At 39.5% G+C, this 15,759-nt stretch overlaps 1 protein-coding gene across 2 annotated transcripts in view; it reads left to right on the top strand.

Annotated features, from left to right (window-relative positions):
- The window catches only part of GLRB (glycine receptor beta), a 51,494-nt gene that overhangs the window by 30,935 nt on the left and 4,800 nt on the right, over positions 1 to 15,759 (top strand). The window contains exons 8-9 of one of the 2 annotated variants that reach the window (XM_080590527.1): positions 726 to 878; positions 6,715 to 7,007. In XM_080590527.1, the coding sequence (XP_080446653.1) occupies positions 726 to 878; positions 6,715 to 7,007 (446 nt within the window). The remainder of the gene's footprint in view (positions 1 to 725; positions 879 to 6,714; positions 7,008 to 15,759) is intronic. The other variant, XM_080590528.1, reaches the window with a different exon arrangement.

The following is a 15,759-nucleotide window of genomic DNA, read 5'->3' as shown; positions in this document are numbered from 1 at the left end:
TGTTATTGTGCTAATATTAACATAAAAATGCCAGTTCTGCTAAATGAGTGAAAATAGGAACAGAACTGGTTTTCTGGTTATCAAACTTCCCAATCCTTTTGTTATCTCCAGCAAATCCCTACTATCTGTGGCTTTACTTGTTATTGAATTCATGTTATTAGACATTTTCTGAAATGCTTGTGTGCTTTAGTTCCTCATTTTAGAAGCTTTGAGGCAATATTCCTCACTTTCAAAATTTAGTGTTTTTAAAGCCTTTTGTAAAAAGTCTGTTCCAATTTTAGAAGTTACCTATACCAGCTTTCAGTACTGGGGGAATCTCTGCTTAGAATCATATTCAGATCACCTCCTTCCATTCTAACCTTTCTAAACTAACTTTTTTTTTTTTTTAATTCTTTGTTCTTCACAAATTAATGCGAAGTAGGATTTTCAGGTGAGCTTAAGCCAGCATCAAGATGAAGCTGTAGCTGCTGTTTACTTCTGTGCTGTGAAAAGACAGAGGGTGCCTTATAGATTACAGAGAGTATGACATGCCAAATCACACTTGTAGGTTACATTGATCTGTACTTTGAATGCTTTTCAAATTGAACTTCTTGACTTCATAAAAAAAAAATCGAATCAGTGAACCTTTACTCCTAGGATAAGTAGAAAAGGCCTAGAAGATACTAATCTGAAGAGGTTGAGCTGCAAAGCATATTAAACTTTAATATGCATTTATTTCTTTAAAGGTTATTACACTTGTGTAGAAGTAATCTTCACTTTAAGAAGACAAGTTGGATTTTACATGATGGGTGTTTATGCTCCTACACTGCTAATTGTTGTTCTGTCCTGGCTATCATTTTGGATCAATCCTGATGCAAGTGCTGCAAGAGTCCCACTGGGTAACCTGCATTCACACGTACTGTCACAGTCCACTTAGCACCATTGAGCCATTCTCAGTTGCTTTGAAAACATGACACTGGACACAGAAAGCAACTTCACTTCCATTATTCGCTCATCATTTTCACCGAAGCCTTCTCATTCCTAGTCCTGTAAAATCCACCTCCACATTGAAACTTTGCTTGATAATGGTTCCAGCACTTACGTGATGAGGACACTCTCTGCTTCTCGATACCTGGACAAATCTGATCTTATCATGTGTGGGTGATGCTGTAGACACTGTGTCACTTTGCAGTTTATAGGAATTTGAGCATTTAAAGAATGCTTGAAGTAGGAAAGCAGGATGATGATTAAGGCTCTAAATAACTACCTCTTGCAGCAGGTTTTCTGAAGGTTAATACAAATGGAATGATGTAATGATGTTTGGAAGAGAATTAGCACAATTGTTACCTGATGGGTTTTATTTCATTAGAGATTCAGTTCATGAGGCACTTCAGCCTCTTGCTTTCATGCTGTGCAGCATAGCACAGTAGGCAGGCCCTTCATATATTATGAGATTGTAGGACATAGAGTTAATCAAAACAATATTATCTTAACTAATTAGATTTTACATGGGACTTCAGCTTGGGGGTGGCCCAGCCTGCAGTCCCCAGGAACTCGGTGACATGTAGAGCCAGGCTTTTGCATCCTGACATTTCTATTTGTAATCCTTTTCCCATGTCATGACAGCTCCTTCCCCATGCCCTGACCTCCTTGTCCCCCCCTTTCCCTGACATTCCCACCTCCACAAGTCCATACTCCTTATTTTCCAAATCTTCTTCATGTTCCCAGGAGATTCACTGTAACTATTTCCCAGATGCTAGGTGTGCAGTTGAAGCATCCCTCCAGTCCCTGGCCTTCCTCAGAAGCCTCTCACCCACACGTTAACCTGCACACCTCCACAGGACATGAGTCCTGTGCAGCCTCACGTGCAAAAATGTGTGACGATACGCCCTTAGGGTTGGACCTACCCCATCACCGTCCCAGTCTGTGATCAGCAGAGTCTTGCAGTAGTGGGGAGCTGAAACCCCTGGGGAGTGGGAAGGGTTCCTGCCGAGCTTTGTTAAGTTGAAAACATAATGTCCAGGTCTGAGCGCCACTGCTCAGGTCATCTGCCATGCCTCTTCCTTCTCCAGTGATATGACAACCAAAATAAACCAAGAGCTGCACAAAATCTGGAGAACCATGACTGGCATACTGCTTTTGGCTTCTCTGCCATGGTTGGCTGCCTTTCTCTTTCTTTTTACAAAAACACCTTTTCATTACAATTTTTTTATAGGTATCTCTTTTTCAGAGGACTGTTTCAAAATACAAAAATAATTTTTCTTGATCTGAAAATATTAATAATTATTAATAATCGGGGAGGACTCACAATCTATATTAGTTGATAGCAAGAAACAAATACAATCTTTTACTTTGAAAAGTAGCAAGGATGCATTCCACAAGGTGAAACATAAGGCATTTTAAGAAAAAAGCAGTCCGAGGCAAATATACCATGCTTTAAATTAAAAAGATAGAAACAAGAACTGAAAATATTTTTCATGTAGTGATCTCTAATATTATCAAAATCTGAAGTATATTTCTGCTTTTGTAATCCTGAACTTTAAATAGCTGACCAGTCAGGTTTATCAATGATATATTACATTGATAAGAGGCATGGTGCTGATTTGTATAGCACTGAAGTTTTTATGACTAAACATGCATGCTTATTTATTTGTGTTTCTCTCTTTTTATTTATTATAAGTGTTTATTGGCTCCTTTTATATATTACCATTTCTGAAATAATGCATTTTCAAATATATTTACCATTGGCTTGGTTATGTGACTTTTCCTGCATCCCCAGAGAAGCAACAAACACTAAATCTGACCATCCTTTAGTCATACATCAGTACTTAGCAGTGCAAGTTGGTAACACCCTCACTGGGGTAAGATTTATGTTTCTCCAGTCTGAGAGAGGGCAACAATCTAACTCTTCTAGCTACATCCTTGGAAGAAAGTTGACTTTGAAATCAAACAAGATAAACATTTCTGTGAAGTGAATCATTTCATGTGAATGTTATCTACTCCTAAGAAAGTGTTACTAATAGTCATTACACTTTTAGTAGTTAGTAAAAGGTCTCATCTCAGAAGTTTCCAGGTGATTTAGGAATGCAAGATACTTCGCAAAAAAAGAAACCTCAATATGATTTTGCAGTTTGGTTACTGTTCTGGGAAAAGAGTGTGGTTTTGTTTGAAGAAAAAGGTGTGTCCATCTAGGAGCTAAGTAAGTTGCAAGCCCTTTTTCTACCCATAGCATTGCATTCAATTAGATCATTTGGTGGTAGGGAAATCCTCACAAAGGACATGTATCTGGAGAGCTCTGGCTAAGTGATATAAAGGCTGACATCACTGAGTTCGTCTTTCTAATTACATGCTGGTGTCTCAGCTTTTAAAGATCCCTGCAGAGGACTCTCCAGTTCTTTAAAAGTGGAAAGCGTCCCAGTATCTGTTTAAAAAACTGCTCTCTTTCCTTCATTGCCTTGTGATCCCCAAAGGGAGTAAGGCTTTCCCTGAAGCTATAGGCATCTGAGGGACTTCAGATGTCCATCCAGCCACAGTGGCCTGAAAGAACGGAGCATTAGCATAGGCTGTAAGCAACCACACGCCACACAGTACCTCCTGTGAGCGGGCACTTGGGGGTACAACAGAGTAACTAAACACTTGGAGTTAGTGATCAGTGATGTATATATGCCCCACATACAGAGGACAGCCAGACATGCCCTCCACAGGCTTGCCCTCAGCGCTATTTCAGTTCAACTCATTTCATTTTATAAAACTGTTGTAAATATAGGGCCTCAAAGGAAAGACCTGACCATATATTTGGAAACTGTAGTATGAAGAAGGATTGGCAAGCTTATGGCTTTTAGTTAACCAACTTTAATGAGAAAAGAGAATGTATTACAGATACCAAATTATAAGGAAAGAAGGGCAGAATGTTATATTTTCCAATAACATTAGTGAGATGGAGCCAGAACTATTTTAAAGCAGTAATATAAAACAGAAAATGCTATTTTATACAGCATGTAATTAACCTGTGGAATTCACTGCCAGGAGATAGTGCTGAGGCCAGTTAAATTTGATGGATTCAAAAAAGGGAGATTTATTTATCTGGCAGCATGTGCTGAAGTGCTTTGCTGGATTGGCACTTTGTGATACTATGCATATGTAACCATTGGTAGAATTTTTTTTACATAGTCACTCTGCACAATCATGTTTTCAGCTGTGAGCTAACTAACTTTTGCGATAGGGATGAAGAAGAAAATTCTTTGAGTGGATAATTTGGTTATTAGGTGTTTAATGCAGTCTTTCTCACATCAGTGAACCACAAATAGCATGTTGGCAGCTTGTCTCATCTAGTAAACTTACCTGTAAACAAGCCTTAAACTTAAATGATTTGGCTGTGTGTGAGGAGATCATTGAAGGCTGGATGTAGGTGACCTACGGAAAGAAAGAGGGAGGATGCAGTTTTTGCCTCTGTGCAATCCTACCAAACAGATGCACTTTACCATTGAGAGAGATCCCCCATTAGGAAGAAAATTGTAGACATATTTCCAAGAAAGGCCAACATTCTCTTTACATTAGAAGTCTGGATGAAAGAACTAATGTCCCTTCCCCTTAGTGCTTCCAAAGAAGAAAAGGGGGTTTATCCCCCCCCCCCCTTTTTTTTTTTAATATTTAATCTTGCAGTTTGTTTATTCATTCTCCTCACCCATGCTGGAGCCCTAGGCTTTGAATTGTGTTTGATAGGTACCTCGTACAGCTGCTATCAGAGGTGCAACTTACAGCTCCGTTATAGGGTCTCTGAGGCCTTGCCGCTCTGATCTGGCAGCAGATGGCTGCTTGATGGAATATTTCTATCTTACTTTACAGTTCCCTTGAAACCCAGAAGGTTTTCTGTGGTTTCTCTGACCCTGAGAATGAAGTTTTCATCCCAGTAACCCAAACAAGTGGAAGGTAGCAGCAAAAAGATACAGGCATAGGCAGAGATGTCGTTTTTGTGCTAAAAGACAGTACAGCCTTACTTTCACTTACCATTGCAGTTCATAACGATCCATAATTAGTGCTCAGCAAAAAACAGTTGGTGTTGGTCACTGAAGACAGAAAAATGGGGACTATTCTTTGTTCACTCTCTATACTTCTGGGCATGTTTGTACTTGAATGCATCAGATATAGTAGTTTGAAAATAAGCCAGAGTGGACATTATTTGCCTTGTCATTCTGATCCAACATAGAACATCTGGCCATTCTCTATGATCACAATGACCAAAAAAAAAAAAAAAAAAGCCCACTTTGCAATGATATGTTGATAAGACACATTTCTAAATAAAACACCATAAGATTTTGTATTTTAAAATCATAGGACTGTAGTCATTTCTTTATACTTCCTCTTCAGTGGCTTAGCAGCTAATAAGTTGCCGATCTGATATTAATACCAAATAAAATATGTTATCAATCTTATTAAAATCTAAATTGGGACAGTAGCAAAAGAATGCTTGTTATTTATGATCAGCTAGAATTTAATACTTTCATAGGCCAGTTCAGACACTTTCATCTTTATTAACATTCTCACATCCTCGTTTACTTTAAATGGATCTGAAGAAAATGATATCTCTATGAAATACATTTTTTTTAATGCTTAGGATAGCACGTGACCCTTATAGGAAACATAGTTATGGCTAAGTGAATATCTCCTTATGGCCAACATTTTCTGTAGTTGTTGATTACATTTCATGAAGCTGCCCACTTATAACTGAAGGTGATTTTTATTATGAACATTCACAAAAACAAAATGGGAACTTCTTAGCTGGGAGGTCGAAATAAGTTTTCCCCATGTAATAACCATTTTCTAAGGTTAGCTTTTTCAAAAGGTAGCTAGCTGTTCATGCTACTATTCCCATTTCACAGGTGCCTGTGGGGAATCTGTGAGATCAGACTTGCATTTTGTCTCTTGTGATGTGAGCCCTGTGTTAATGGTGATGTTTGGAAGCCTTGTAAAGAGCAGTGCTTATTGAAACCTAGACTGACGATGAGTGTGACCTTTCAACAGCCTTTGCAGATGTACTTTTTTATGATAAGGGCTTCCTCAAAAGCTCTTAATCTAGAAAGCTTTCTCTGGATACTGGAAGCTCAAACAAGGAGTGTTCATAGACCCTCAGTCACCTCAGTGTTTTCATCTTTGTGGTGAATTGTGAACACAGACTTTTTAATGCACTGATACATTCCCTTTCATCTTGAGTTTAAATATTATACTTGTGAACAGGTCATTCAGAGGATGGCTCCTGCTGAAGCACAGTTCAGATTTCTGGGACAACAGTAGCTGTTCAAGTCTAAGTTAAAGGACTTGGAATCTTTTGATTTAAATACCATATATTTCTCTTCCATTTTCTCAAAATTAGATGATCATGGTAAGATAAGTCTCTGGAAAGCCCATTTCCCAGTTGTGTGATGTAGTTGTGTGGGGCAGGAGAACCACAGCAGCCTGTTTAGCTTCATTTGTTTCTCCATTTATAAAATGAAGGTACTCAGTATTAATAATTCATCATTAACCACAATACCCTACATAAGTATTCAGTTTAACTTACTCATTAACTGAAGGCATGTGCATTTTGTATACCTGTTGCAAAATATGCCTACCGCTTTGTCAAGTCCCATTTGCTGTTACGATTCATCATTCGGTGTTGTCTGGTTCAGAGGAAGAGCACAGGCAGGTGTCGTTAAGGGAAAGTTCACTTTAATTGTTATCTTCTTATTTCTTTTGTAGGTATTTTCTCAGTGCTCAGCTTGGCATCTGAATGTACTACTCTTGCTGCTGAACTTCCCAAAGTGTCTTATGTGAAGGCCTTAGATGTCTGGCTGATTGTTTGCCTTCTCTTTGGGTTTGCATCACTGGTTGAGTATGCGGTGGTTCAGGTAATGCTAAACAATCCCAAAAGAATTGAAGCTGAGAAAGCAAAGATTGCCAAGGCAGAGCAAGCTGAAGGGAAAGGTGGAAACGCTGCCAAAAAGAACACTGTAAACGGCACGGGGACTCCTGTCCACATCAGCACTTTACAGGTAAGAGCTGTCAAGCTGCATACGCAAAATCAGCATTATCCTCTATTAATGTAGTTCCAAAAATACACTGCTGTAATAGCTTTGGATGGTGCTTAATCTTAGAAGTGGCCAAGACACTAAGAACATACTGGTAATTAATGGCTATCCACCCTGCCAATTGGTCCCTAGTGATTTGGGGTCAAATGTCTAAATGAAAAATTTATCTTTTAATATCTTAGTACCATGGTTGTTGCTGAGCTTAAGGTAAATAAAGCAGCAAGCAGCTTTACAGTTGCTATTTTTCTTTTAATAATAAATAGCAGCTGTCAAACTGTAACTATTCAGAGGACAGGACTTTCAGTCAGTATTTGTTGAGAGCATACTCAAATAACACCCATCTCATTGCTTTCCTTGGAGTGGCCACAGCTGCACTACATTGCATGTGAAGAATCTCTATAGCCAGGGATTCAGAAGTCTTGACATTTGTAAATAAAAGACGATCTGTTTGTCTGTCAAAGAGTTCCTGCATTTTGTGTGTTGCCAGATAGAGTAAATCGGTCAGAGCTCATTCTATGGATGAAGATTAGATGTACATCTTAGCTCAGGTCAAAGTTTTCCATATGCCCCAAGAGTTACTAGACATTCCAGGCAGCTGCCCCTAGTCCTGAGTAATATTTAGTTGATATTTATTCTATGGAAGAAAATACATTGTGCTAAAATAATGCGGAGTATGAATTTGGCTTATAGTTTTCAATGGCTCAACAATTTAGATGTGTAAAATAAAGCTATTTGGCCAGATCCAAGTGATATCGGTAGCATACCATATGACTTTAAAGCTTCTTTAAGGAGGGAGTCATTTATGCAGGATGGCAGAAACCCAGCCCTAGTATAAAGCTGGCATTGCCCCATAACTAATTACCCCCAATTCCGAGGAGTTGCTGATAGCACAGAGCACTTGACTACTGTAATTCTCATCTGATAGAACCTCCTGGGAACTGTTTTGGCAGGCAACCAGGCTCAGCTTAGAACAACCCACTGACTGCTTTGACTTGAATCACAAGTAATTCCCTAACCCCAGGCGACATGGGAACTGAGTAGAAAGATGGCTTAGCCACAGTTTTGCTTCCACTAAACTGAATGTGTTACAATTGTGGTTAACAATTTGTGGGTCCCAAATTCACCTCTTTCTTGTGACAAAATAGTTGCAACAGTCCAGCAGAGCAGCATAAAATCTATTTATTCCTATTTGGAGTATTTAACAAGTGTAAGTGTAAAGCTTAATCAATGACAAGATTAATAAAAAACTTTTTTTGATAATTGATTTTTTTTGATCATTTGACTTTTGATTATATGAACAAAAGCGTATTGCTAAACTGCTGACTCTCCTCAGTGTGTACACCTTAGTGGGTGCACAGGGTGCTTACCGTTGTCGTATACACAGAGTATAAAATGATAACTTTTGCCATCTTTGCTATCCTGTCATCTTTTAATATTTTTTCCAAGAAGGTAAGCTTGGTTGTACACTGTATTTCAAGGCTCAGAGGAAGGGGAGTCATTACCCACAAAAATTTGGTAACATTCCTCATGAGTGGTGTCTAACAGCAGGCAGAAGGCTTTTAGGATTTAAACCTTAGTCTGCCCTCTGAGATCTTACAGAGTCAGGTCCAACATGTCATATTTGTCCTGCGCTTTTCAGTGTGCTCCCTATTTGTTATCAGAGACCTTTAGCATTCAAATATCTGTAGTGTCCGCAACAGTAATCTGTGTTGGATTTGTAAGGAGTCCTGAACTTGTGTAGCTTCTGATGATCTTTATGCAGATATAAAACATTTGTTTGTTGAGGCATTTTGGAAATAAGTACCCAATGACATAAAACCTGGCCATGTGGTTGAGTGGTCTCCTCCTCTTACAGCCAGTGATTGCTTGTGTCCAGTCCCCTGCTTTGAAATATAGCCTACTTGTGGAAGGGTGATATGAGCTGGGACTTGCTGGGAAGATCACCAGGCTGAGAGGAAAGATGGGCCCTGACTGATGAATTGTGTGGGTCCAGGATGTTATACAACCATGATGCTAGTGCATTCTGGAGAGGACACAGGTTGGGAGGTTGGGACAATGACAGTCTAGCTGAGCTGAGAGTTGGTGGAAGCTCCAAAGGAACAGCAGGGCAGGGACTGCCTGCTCAAGTTGTTTGGAAGTCAATGGAGGCAAAGAAGAAGGGTATTCAATTTCCATAACTATGTGAACAGGGATTGCTTTATATTATAGAAAAATTCCAAGAAAGTTGTATTCATCTTGTGATAACTTAATAAGCCAGAGTTCAGTTCCAAAGAAAAGTGATGTTTTTAAAGTGTGAGATACATGAGAAGTGAATGACAATCTGAGGACTGGGGAGCAGAATGACTGACAGGCAGAGTGGCTGCAGTATATTGTTCCTGAAGTGCTTCCTTTTGGTTAGAAGAACGAAATTTTTCTGAAGAAGATAAGAAATGAAGATCAACAGGTTATATTATTCTGTACATCACAGCAACATGGAAGAGAACATGAATCAAAGGCAGGTATAGCTGATATGGACATAATTCAGGTAGAAATTGTTCTCAGGTATACACTGAAAATACACTAATATACTTCTTCTGACTGTCATGGATTTGCTCACATACCAACAATTTGGCATATGTCCGAGTAGGCTAAATGGCTCAGAACCACATATAGAGCATTTACCCTGTAACTGAAACACTCCACCGGACCAGTACATTTTATTTCAGTAAGACAAAGATAAAATTAACTTCTCAAAGTTACATGTTTGGATCACTGAATCTATACTTGGATGTTATAAATAAGCCGTATGACTTCTAGAGGTATTGAACAGCTCCGGGAGCAGGTATTTAGCAACTTTCAGAAGAATGATACATTTAAATTGGTAAACATGACTTTAGATGCTTACATGCATCTACAGATGCACCATGTTCTATTTATTTGAACACTATAAATATACCTAGCTGAAAGCTCCTTCTCTGACCTAGCTACCCCTTAGGAGTACTTGAAAGTTCTTAACCCTGGAGAAGCCTGTACTACACTCCTAAATCAGAACAGGTGTAAATCTTTCATTAGCTCTGACTCCTAATCCAAAACTAGGCCTGCCCCACAACATTTGGCTGGCTCCCATAGAGAGCTAGCGACCATCAAGTAAAGAATGCATTTGTCATATGGCAAATATGCAAGGGAGGGAAGTGTTAAAGAAGCAGGTAATGGAAAAAGCTGTATGTTGAAAGGCATAAAGAATAGGAAAGCCAGAGTGCCGTCACAGATCTTCAATTGCTGTTTCTCATCAAGGTTGTGTAGGACTTTGTGTGAGGAGAGAGCACATACTGTGATAAATATCTTGAAAGACGTAGGTGAACCAATACATTCTCCTAAAAGACAACTTGGAACTGCATCCCTGAAATGAATGTGCATCCTTCAGAAATGTTTAAGGATGTTCTAATTCTTTCCTCACAAGAGGAATATGGAAATCCAAATGCACTATGTCATGAAACCCAGAAGGTGATACTAAGGAAAAAGTGAAAAAGGGCATAGCTGGAAATTTCACTGTAGCTGGACTTGAAGCAATGGATAGACCCGATGGGGCTCAAAGGTAAAGCCAACAGGAAAAACCTAAAAACACAAGACTCCAAGTTGGGGAAAACAGAAAGCATGAATAATTCCATTTACAAATGCTTGCCTAAATCAAATCCAGCCTAAATGAAGCACTTAATTATTATGAGATACTAACTAAGAGATGCTGTTACACAGTCATAAGTTTAATTAGAGGGGAATCAAGTTTAAAAAGAGAAATTGCTTTATTTCACTTCAAAATTCACCTGATCCCAAGGCCAGGAGCTTGCTGGAGTTGCCCAAGCTGCAAGTCACACTCTTGCTGCCTCTCACTGGGGAAGGGGTTGGTATTTAAGGTGCAGCAGGGGTGTTGGGGTGGGAAGGTCCCAGGCATGGGGAGGATTTGAGGGAGCACAGGGAAGCGAGTGGGGGACATTGGGCTTCCTTGCTTCCAGTCCTCATGGAACAGCTCGTGTGCATGTGCTCGCTCCATTTATGAAAGATTAAAATGGCATCTGGTCTGGACACTTGGCATATTTCATATTGTTCAAAAAAGAGCCAAAACAAAGGGCATGATCATACCTAAAAACACATTTATGACTAGAAATTGGGTAAAGGAATAAACTTTACATTATATCCTAAAAATTAGAAGCTTGATGCCATTTGTAATAGAAGGTAAGGAGAAGAGGTCACCTGTAACAAAACCTGTCAGTGTCTCCCTGGAAATTCTTAGCTGAAAGCACTTCTGGCACCATGTCAGCAGTCAGTGATCATGACTGGTGGTCACCAATAGTGAAAACGAATATGGCAGAATGAAAACAAAGTTCACAATTTGAGAATCAGACAAAGATGGAGAGAGCCTTCTATGGATGCATAGCTTCTCCTCTCTACCAAGTCCTGGGTACTGGCTGAGGTGAAAGCTGTTGCCAGTATGCACCAAACCCCAGAGTCAGTGCTTCATGACTCATGACCCCCAGCAAAAGCCCTTCAAAGATCAGTGCCATTTTAAGCCCAGAGAGGTTTATCAGTATGTCTGTGTGAGTAAAGTCAACAGGTACATTCTGGCAAGATCGCCCTGAATCTGTAAAAAAAAAAAAAAAAAAAAAAAAAGAGAGAGAGAGAAAATTCAACATAAGCACTTGTGCTAGTTTTGCTAGGAGCTGTAATGGCTGTGCATATACAGGCAGTAAGCCATGAGAAAACCATTTGGCTCCCTTAGCTCATAGTGGCTGCAAGTAGATGCTGTTCTAAGCAGAGGAGAAAATTATACAACCTGGTGGTAACCGCTGGCAGTGTTTTTTTATTGGGAATCCTCAGTAGGAGTTTGAGTTTGTTTCCTAGCAATGCAACACCATACAGTGAGAAAAACAAGCAAAAAGGGAAATGTTTTGAAGATGAATCAGTTTCTTTTTTTCTTTCACTGGTGGCGTGATTACAGGGAGCAATTGCACTGTTAACTCTAACAATACCCCTCCATTTGAAAAGTCACATTTTCATCAAGCCCATCAAGCTGTCCCCCACAGATAATGCGCTGATGACTGAAGTGAACATTTGCTAAAAGAATGGCTCTGGCAGATGATGAATAGGTCTATGCAAGTGGTGGTATTAGCTTTAAACCCAGTTATTTTTGAAGAGAAGTAGTGCTATTGCTTGCCTTATCTTGTCAGAGCTGCATCTAGTCTCTGAAACCTGATATGCGTTATGTTCATCTCAAACTGATTTAGAGTATACCTGACCACTGGTGGTGACCCATGGCTACCTGATCTTCCCATATTGTGTTTTCACTTTGAATGAGACTCAGACACAGATTTTTATTGTAGAACCACCATAAACCCAGTTTACATTTTAGCTTGTATGGAAAACCACAGGCTACAGTCTATTTTAATCGTTGCTGACAGCATTTCAGGTACAGGGTAGGTACTTTCTGCTCTAGTGACTCATGTATCCATCCTTAGAGATAATTCGGAACATGAGTGTAAAAGCCCTGAGCAATCTCACTGACCCTGATTTGAGCAGGGGGGCTGGACTAGATGATCTCCAGAGGTCCCTTCCAACCTCAGCTAGGCTGGGATCCTGTGATATTTTGTGTGTAACTATTATTTGTGCTGTAGTTTGTAGTTAGTAGGGTAATAAGAATTCACAGGGAATACAGTATCTGGAATGTGATAACAAATTCCTGCTGCCTACGCCATAAAACATACTCAATTTGAATACCCACTAATGCTTAACAACTACTTTATTGATGATCTAAATCCATCATTATGGTAAAAGCAGGAAAAGAGTACAGGACAAGTGCAAGAAAGATTAATGATGGAATTTGTTACAAGTATACCTTCATCTGGAGGACTTTTGCACAAGTGGCAGGACTAGCGACAGATGTGCATGCCAAAAGAGGTTGGGTGAACGGAAGAGAAAATTTTATGTCAGAGGAGAAGTGCTTTGTAGGTCAGAGAGTGCTGCGTTGCAGCGGGGAGGCAATTCATCCTGCAGGGCTCGTGCTGAGCTTGAGAGGCTGCCGGTGTTATAGCATGTTCAAAGCTTTGCTAGAAATTATACACAGTGCATATGTCATCTCAAAAATTCCTAAATCCAAAATTGGGATCACGGGATGAACAATCAAGTGAAAAGCTGATTTTTTTTTCTGTTTACACAAAACAAATTTAGTCTAGTTGTAGTATTCTTGGTATTGTGAAAGGACAGATTTGATGAATTTGAAAACCATTTTGTCTCATCTTTCTGGGATAATTTAAACAAAAAATATGAGTGATGACGGTGAGCTAAGAACGTTCAAGACAGCTACAGACCAGAAGGAAAGCTGTACTAATTAAAAACAAAACAAAAGAGAAAAATTGAAAATAGTCTCCCCTGTGACTGAGTGACTGTAAAGTAACTCAGCTTCAAGCATTTCTCATTTCTTCTTACCAGCAAAAGGAGAAATGGATAGCAATTAATAGAACTTGAAATCCAGAAAATATTGGAAATAGATAATGAAAAAGTATAACAACAACAAAATGACAAAAGGGATATATGGTTAGCATAACTGAGGTCAATAGCAAGTTATTGCACGTATATAGCAATAATACAAAAAACAGCCACAAGAGTATTATCCCAATATTAGATAGAGGTGCTGCAAGTGTCAAGAATTAGCAGAAAAGGCAGAAGTGTTGATCAAATGTTCTGGTCTGTGTCTGGGGAAAAGCCAGATATATGCAGTCAGATGATGAACTAGTTTCCATCGACAGTAGCTAATGAGGATGTTAAACAGTACCTATTAAAGTCAGACATTTTAAAATCGGGTTGTCAACTAAAGTTGCCTGTAAGATTTTTTAAAGATATGGTCCATTATTGCTGTGGAACATAAATGTTGATTTTGTAATAAAACTTTTTAAACGGGGAGGGTTCCAGAAGACTGCAGGAAGCTAACTTTGTGCCAGTACTTTTAAAGGCTAAATGGCATTATGTGAATAATTATAAGCCTGGCATCAATCAGTGGAAAATACTGAAGAGCTAACAGGGGCCAAATAATAACTCATAAGTATTATTATTAATATTCATAATTAAGCCCCATGTTAGCTAATAAATTTAAATGAGTCGGTGAAATTAAAGGTGATCTCCATGTTTATTGATTTAATCAAACTATATATTTTTAAAAAAGATTATCAGTTAGTTTGACAGAGGTAAGGGTATGGAGGTAAGAAACTCTGAAGAACATTTGGCTTCATATGTCAGCCTGATTACATCATCTGAATTATGCAAAATCAAGGCTAGATTTGTTACTGTCTGTAAGTACTAGCAGTTAATCAGGCTAAGTATAGTCATGCCTCGTGACTGAAAATTGAAGCCAAATAAATTCAGGTTAGAAATAACGTACATATGTTTGTGAGGAACAAGGTTGTGAAAAAAAATTCCCCATTCTGGATGTTTTTTTTTTAAAGGAAAATCTAGTGTAAGTGGTCCACACACTGCAACTTTGGAGCATAGCAGCCAGGGCAGAGGCAGGTGCTGAGTTTGTCTGTGAGCAACCCTCAGCTTAAATTTTTGAAAAGGTGAGAATGGGTCATCAAAACAGACCTTCTGGCTTCTAGGAGTCGTTTTTAGGTATTTCTGAACTGTTCATCAAAGGGCAGGTGTCCTGTCCAACGTACACCCAGACAAGGTGGCCCACTCCTGTGAGAAACTGGAACTAAGTCTGTGTTTTGGGCCAGGCCCCAAGAGCCATGGCGCCTTTCCCTGCCCTTCTCCACCTCCGCGCCGGTGGGAGGAAGAGCAGCTGCCTGCCTCTATCTGGGACACGGCATTCACAATTCGAGCGGCACTCCCTCCTTCCCAGACAGCCGCTCCCTGTCCCCAGCGCAGTAGGTCTGGGGGAGGCATCCTGCAGGCCGGACCTGGCCCACGGGTCATGATGCTGAGGCAGGGTGAGGTAAACTACACAAATGTTTACCTAGGTCAACTTCTGTGTCAGGATGAAGTTGAAAGTATGTAAGAGGTATGGGAAACCATACCTCTTTAACAGTGTTTTACCTTCTACACAAATCTTTCATGTGGTACTCTAAAATCAAGTCCCATGGAATCATTTTCCGTTGGAATGGTCCTCATAGCCTTTGGTAGGCATCAGGAGTATTGTTACACTTCTAGCACAAACAGAGACAGGGTTAAAAAAAAGCAGTCAAACTGCATTTAATATACATTACCTCACTTGTTTTAGGGAAGGTTGCAGGTGAGCTGAAGAGGATTTAGATGAAAACAACAGAAATATTAGAGAGTTGAAGAGATGTATGAGAAGAAATTAAAAAATATGTCCAGGCAGAAACTGAATATAGAAAGTAGAAGCACATGAGATGTAAACCCAGGGAAATGAAAGGAATTTTTTTATGCAAGAGGCATGTACTTCGAAAAGAAATATTTGGGCCAGGTTGCTCTTACAAGGAAAATGGTGTCACCCTGATAAATCACTAGTACAGCTGATACTAAACTAAGCACAGCTCTGTGTGAATGTGGTGTGAACAATCTTCTACTTGTAAGGAAGAGGTGACCTAGAAGCTATTTCCTCAGTTCTCCTTCCTGCAAGTGAATGAGAACTGATTTGTAAAAGCCTTGACCAGAATACTCTTTAATACTGGAGTAGGAACAGGAATATTCTGTGTTGTGCAAGGAGAGCATATAGATGGGCATTAGTATC

Source organism: Anser brachyrhynchus (genome assembly GCF_964034855.1).
Source record: "Anser brachyrhynchus genome assembly, chromosome: 4".
Taxonomy (NCBI): Eukaryota; Metazoa; Chordata; class Aves; order Anseriformes; family Anatidae; genus Anser; species Anser brachyrhynchus.
The sequence above is the reverse complement of the archived record's forward strand: the minus strand, read 5'-3'. Positions and strand labels throughout refer to the sequence as shown.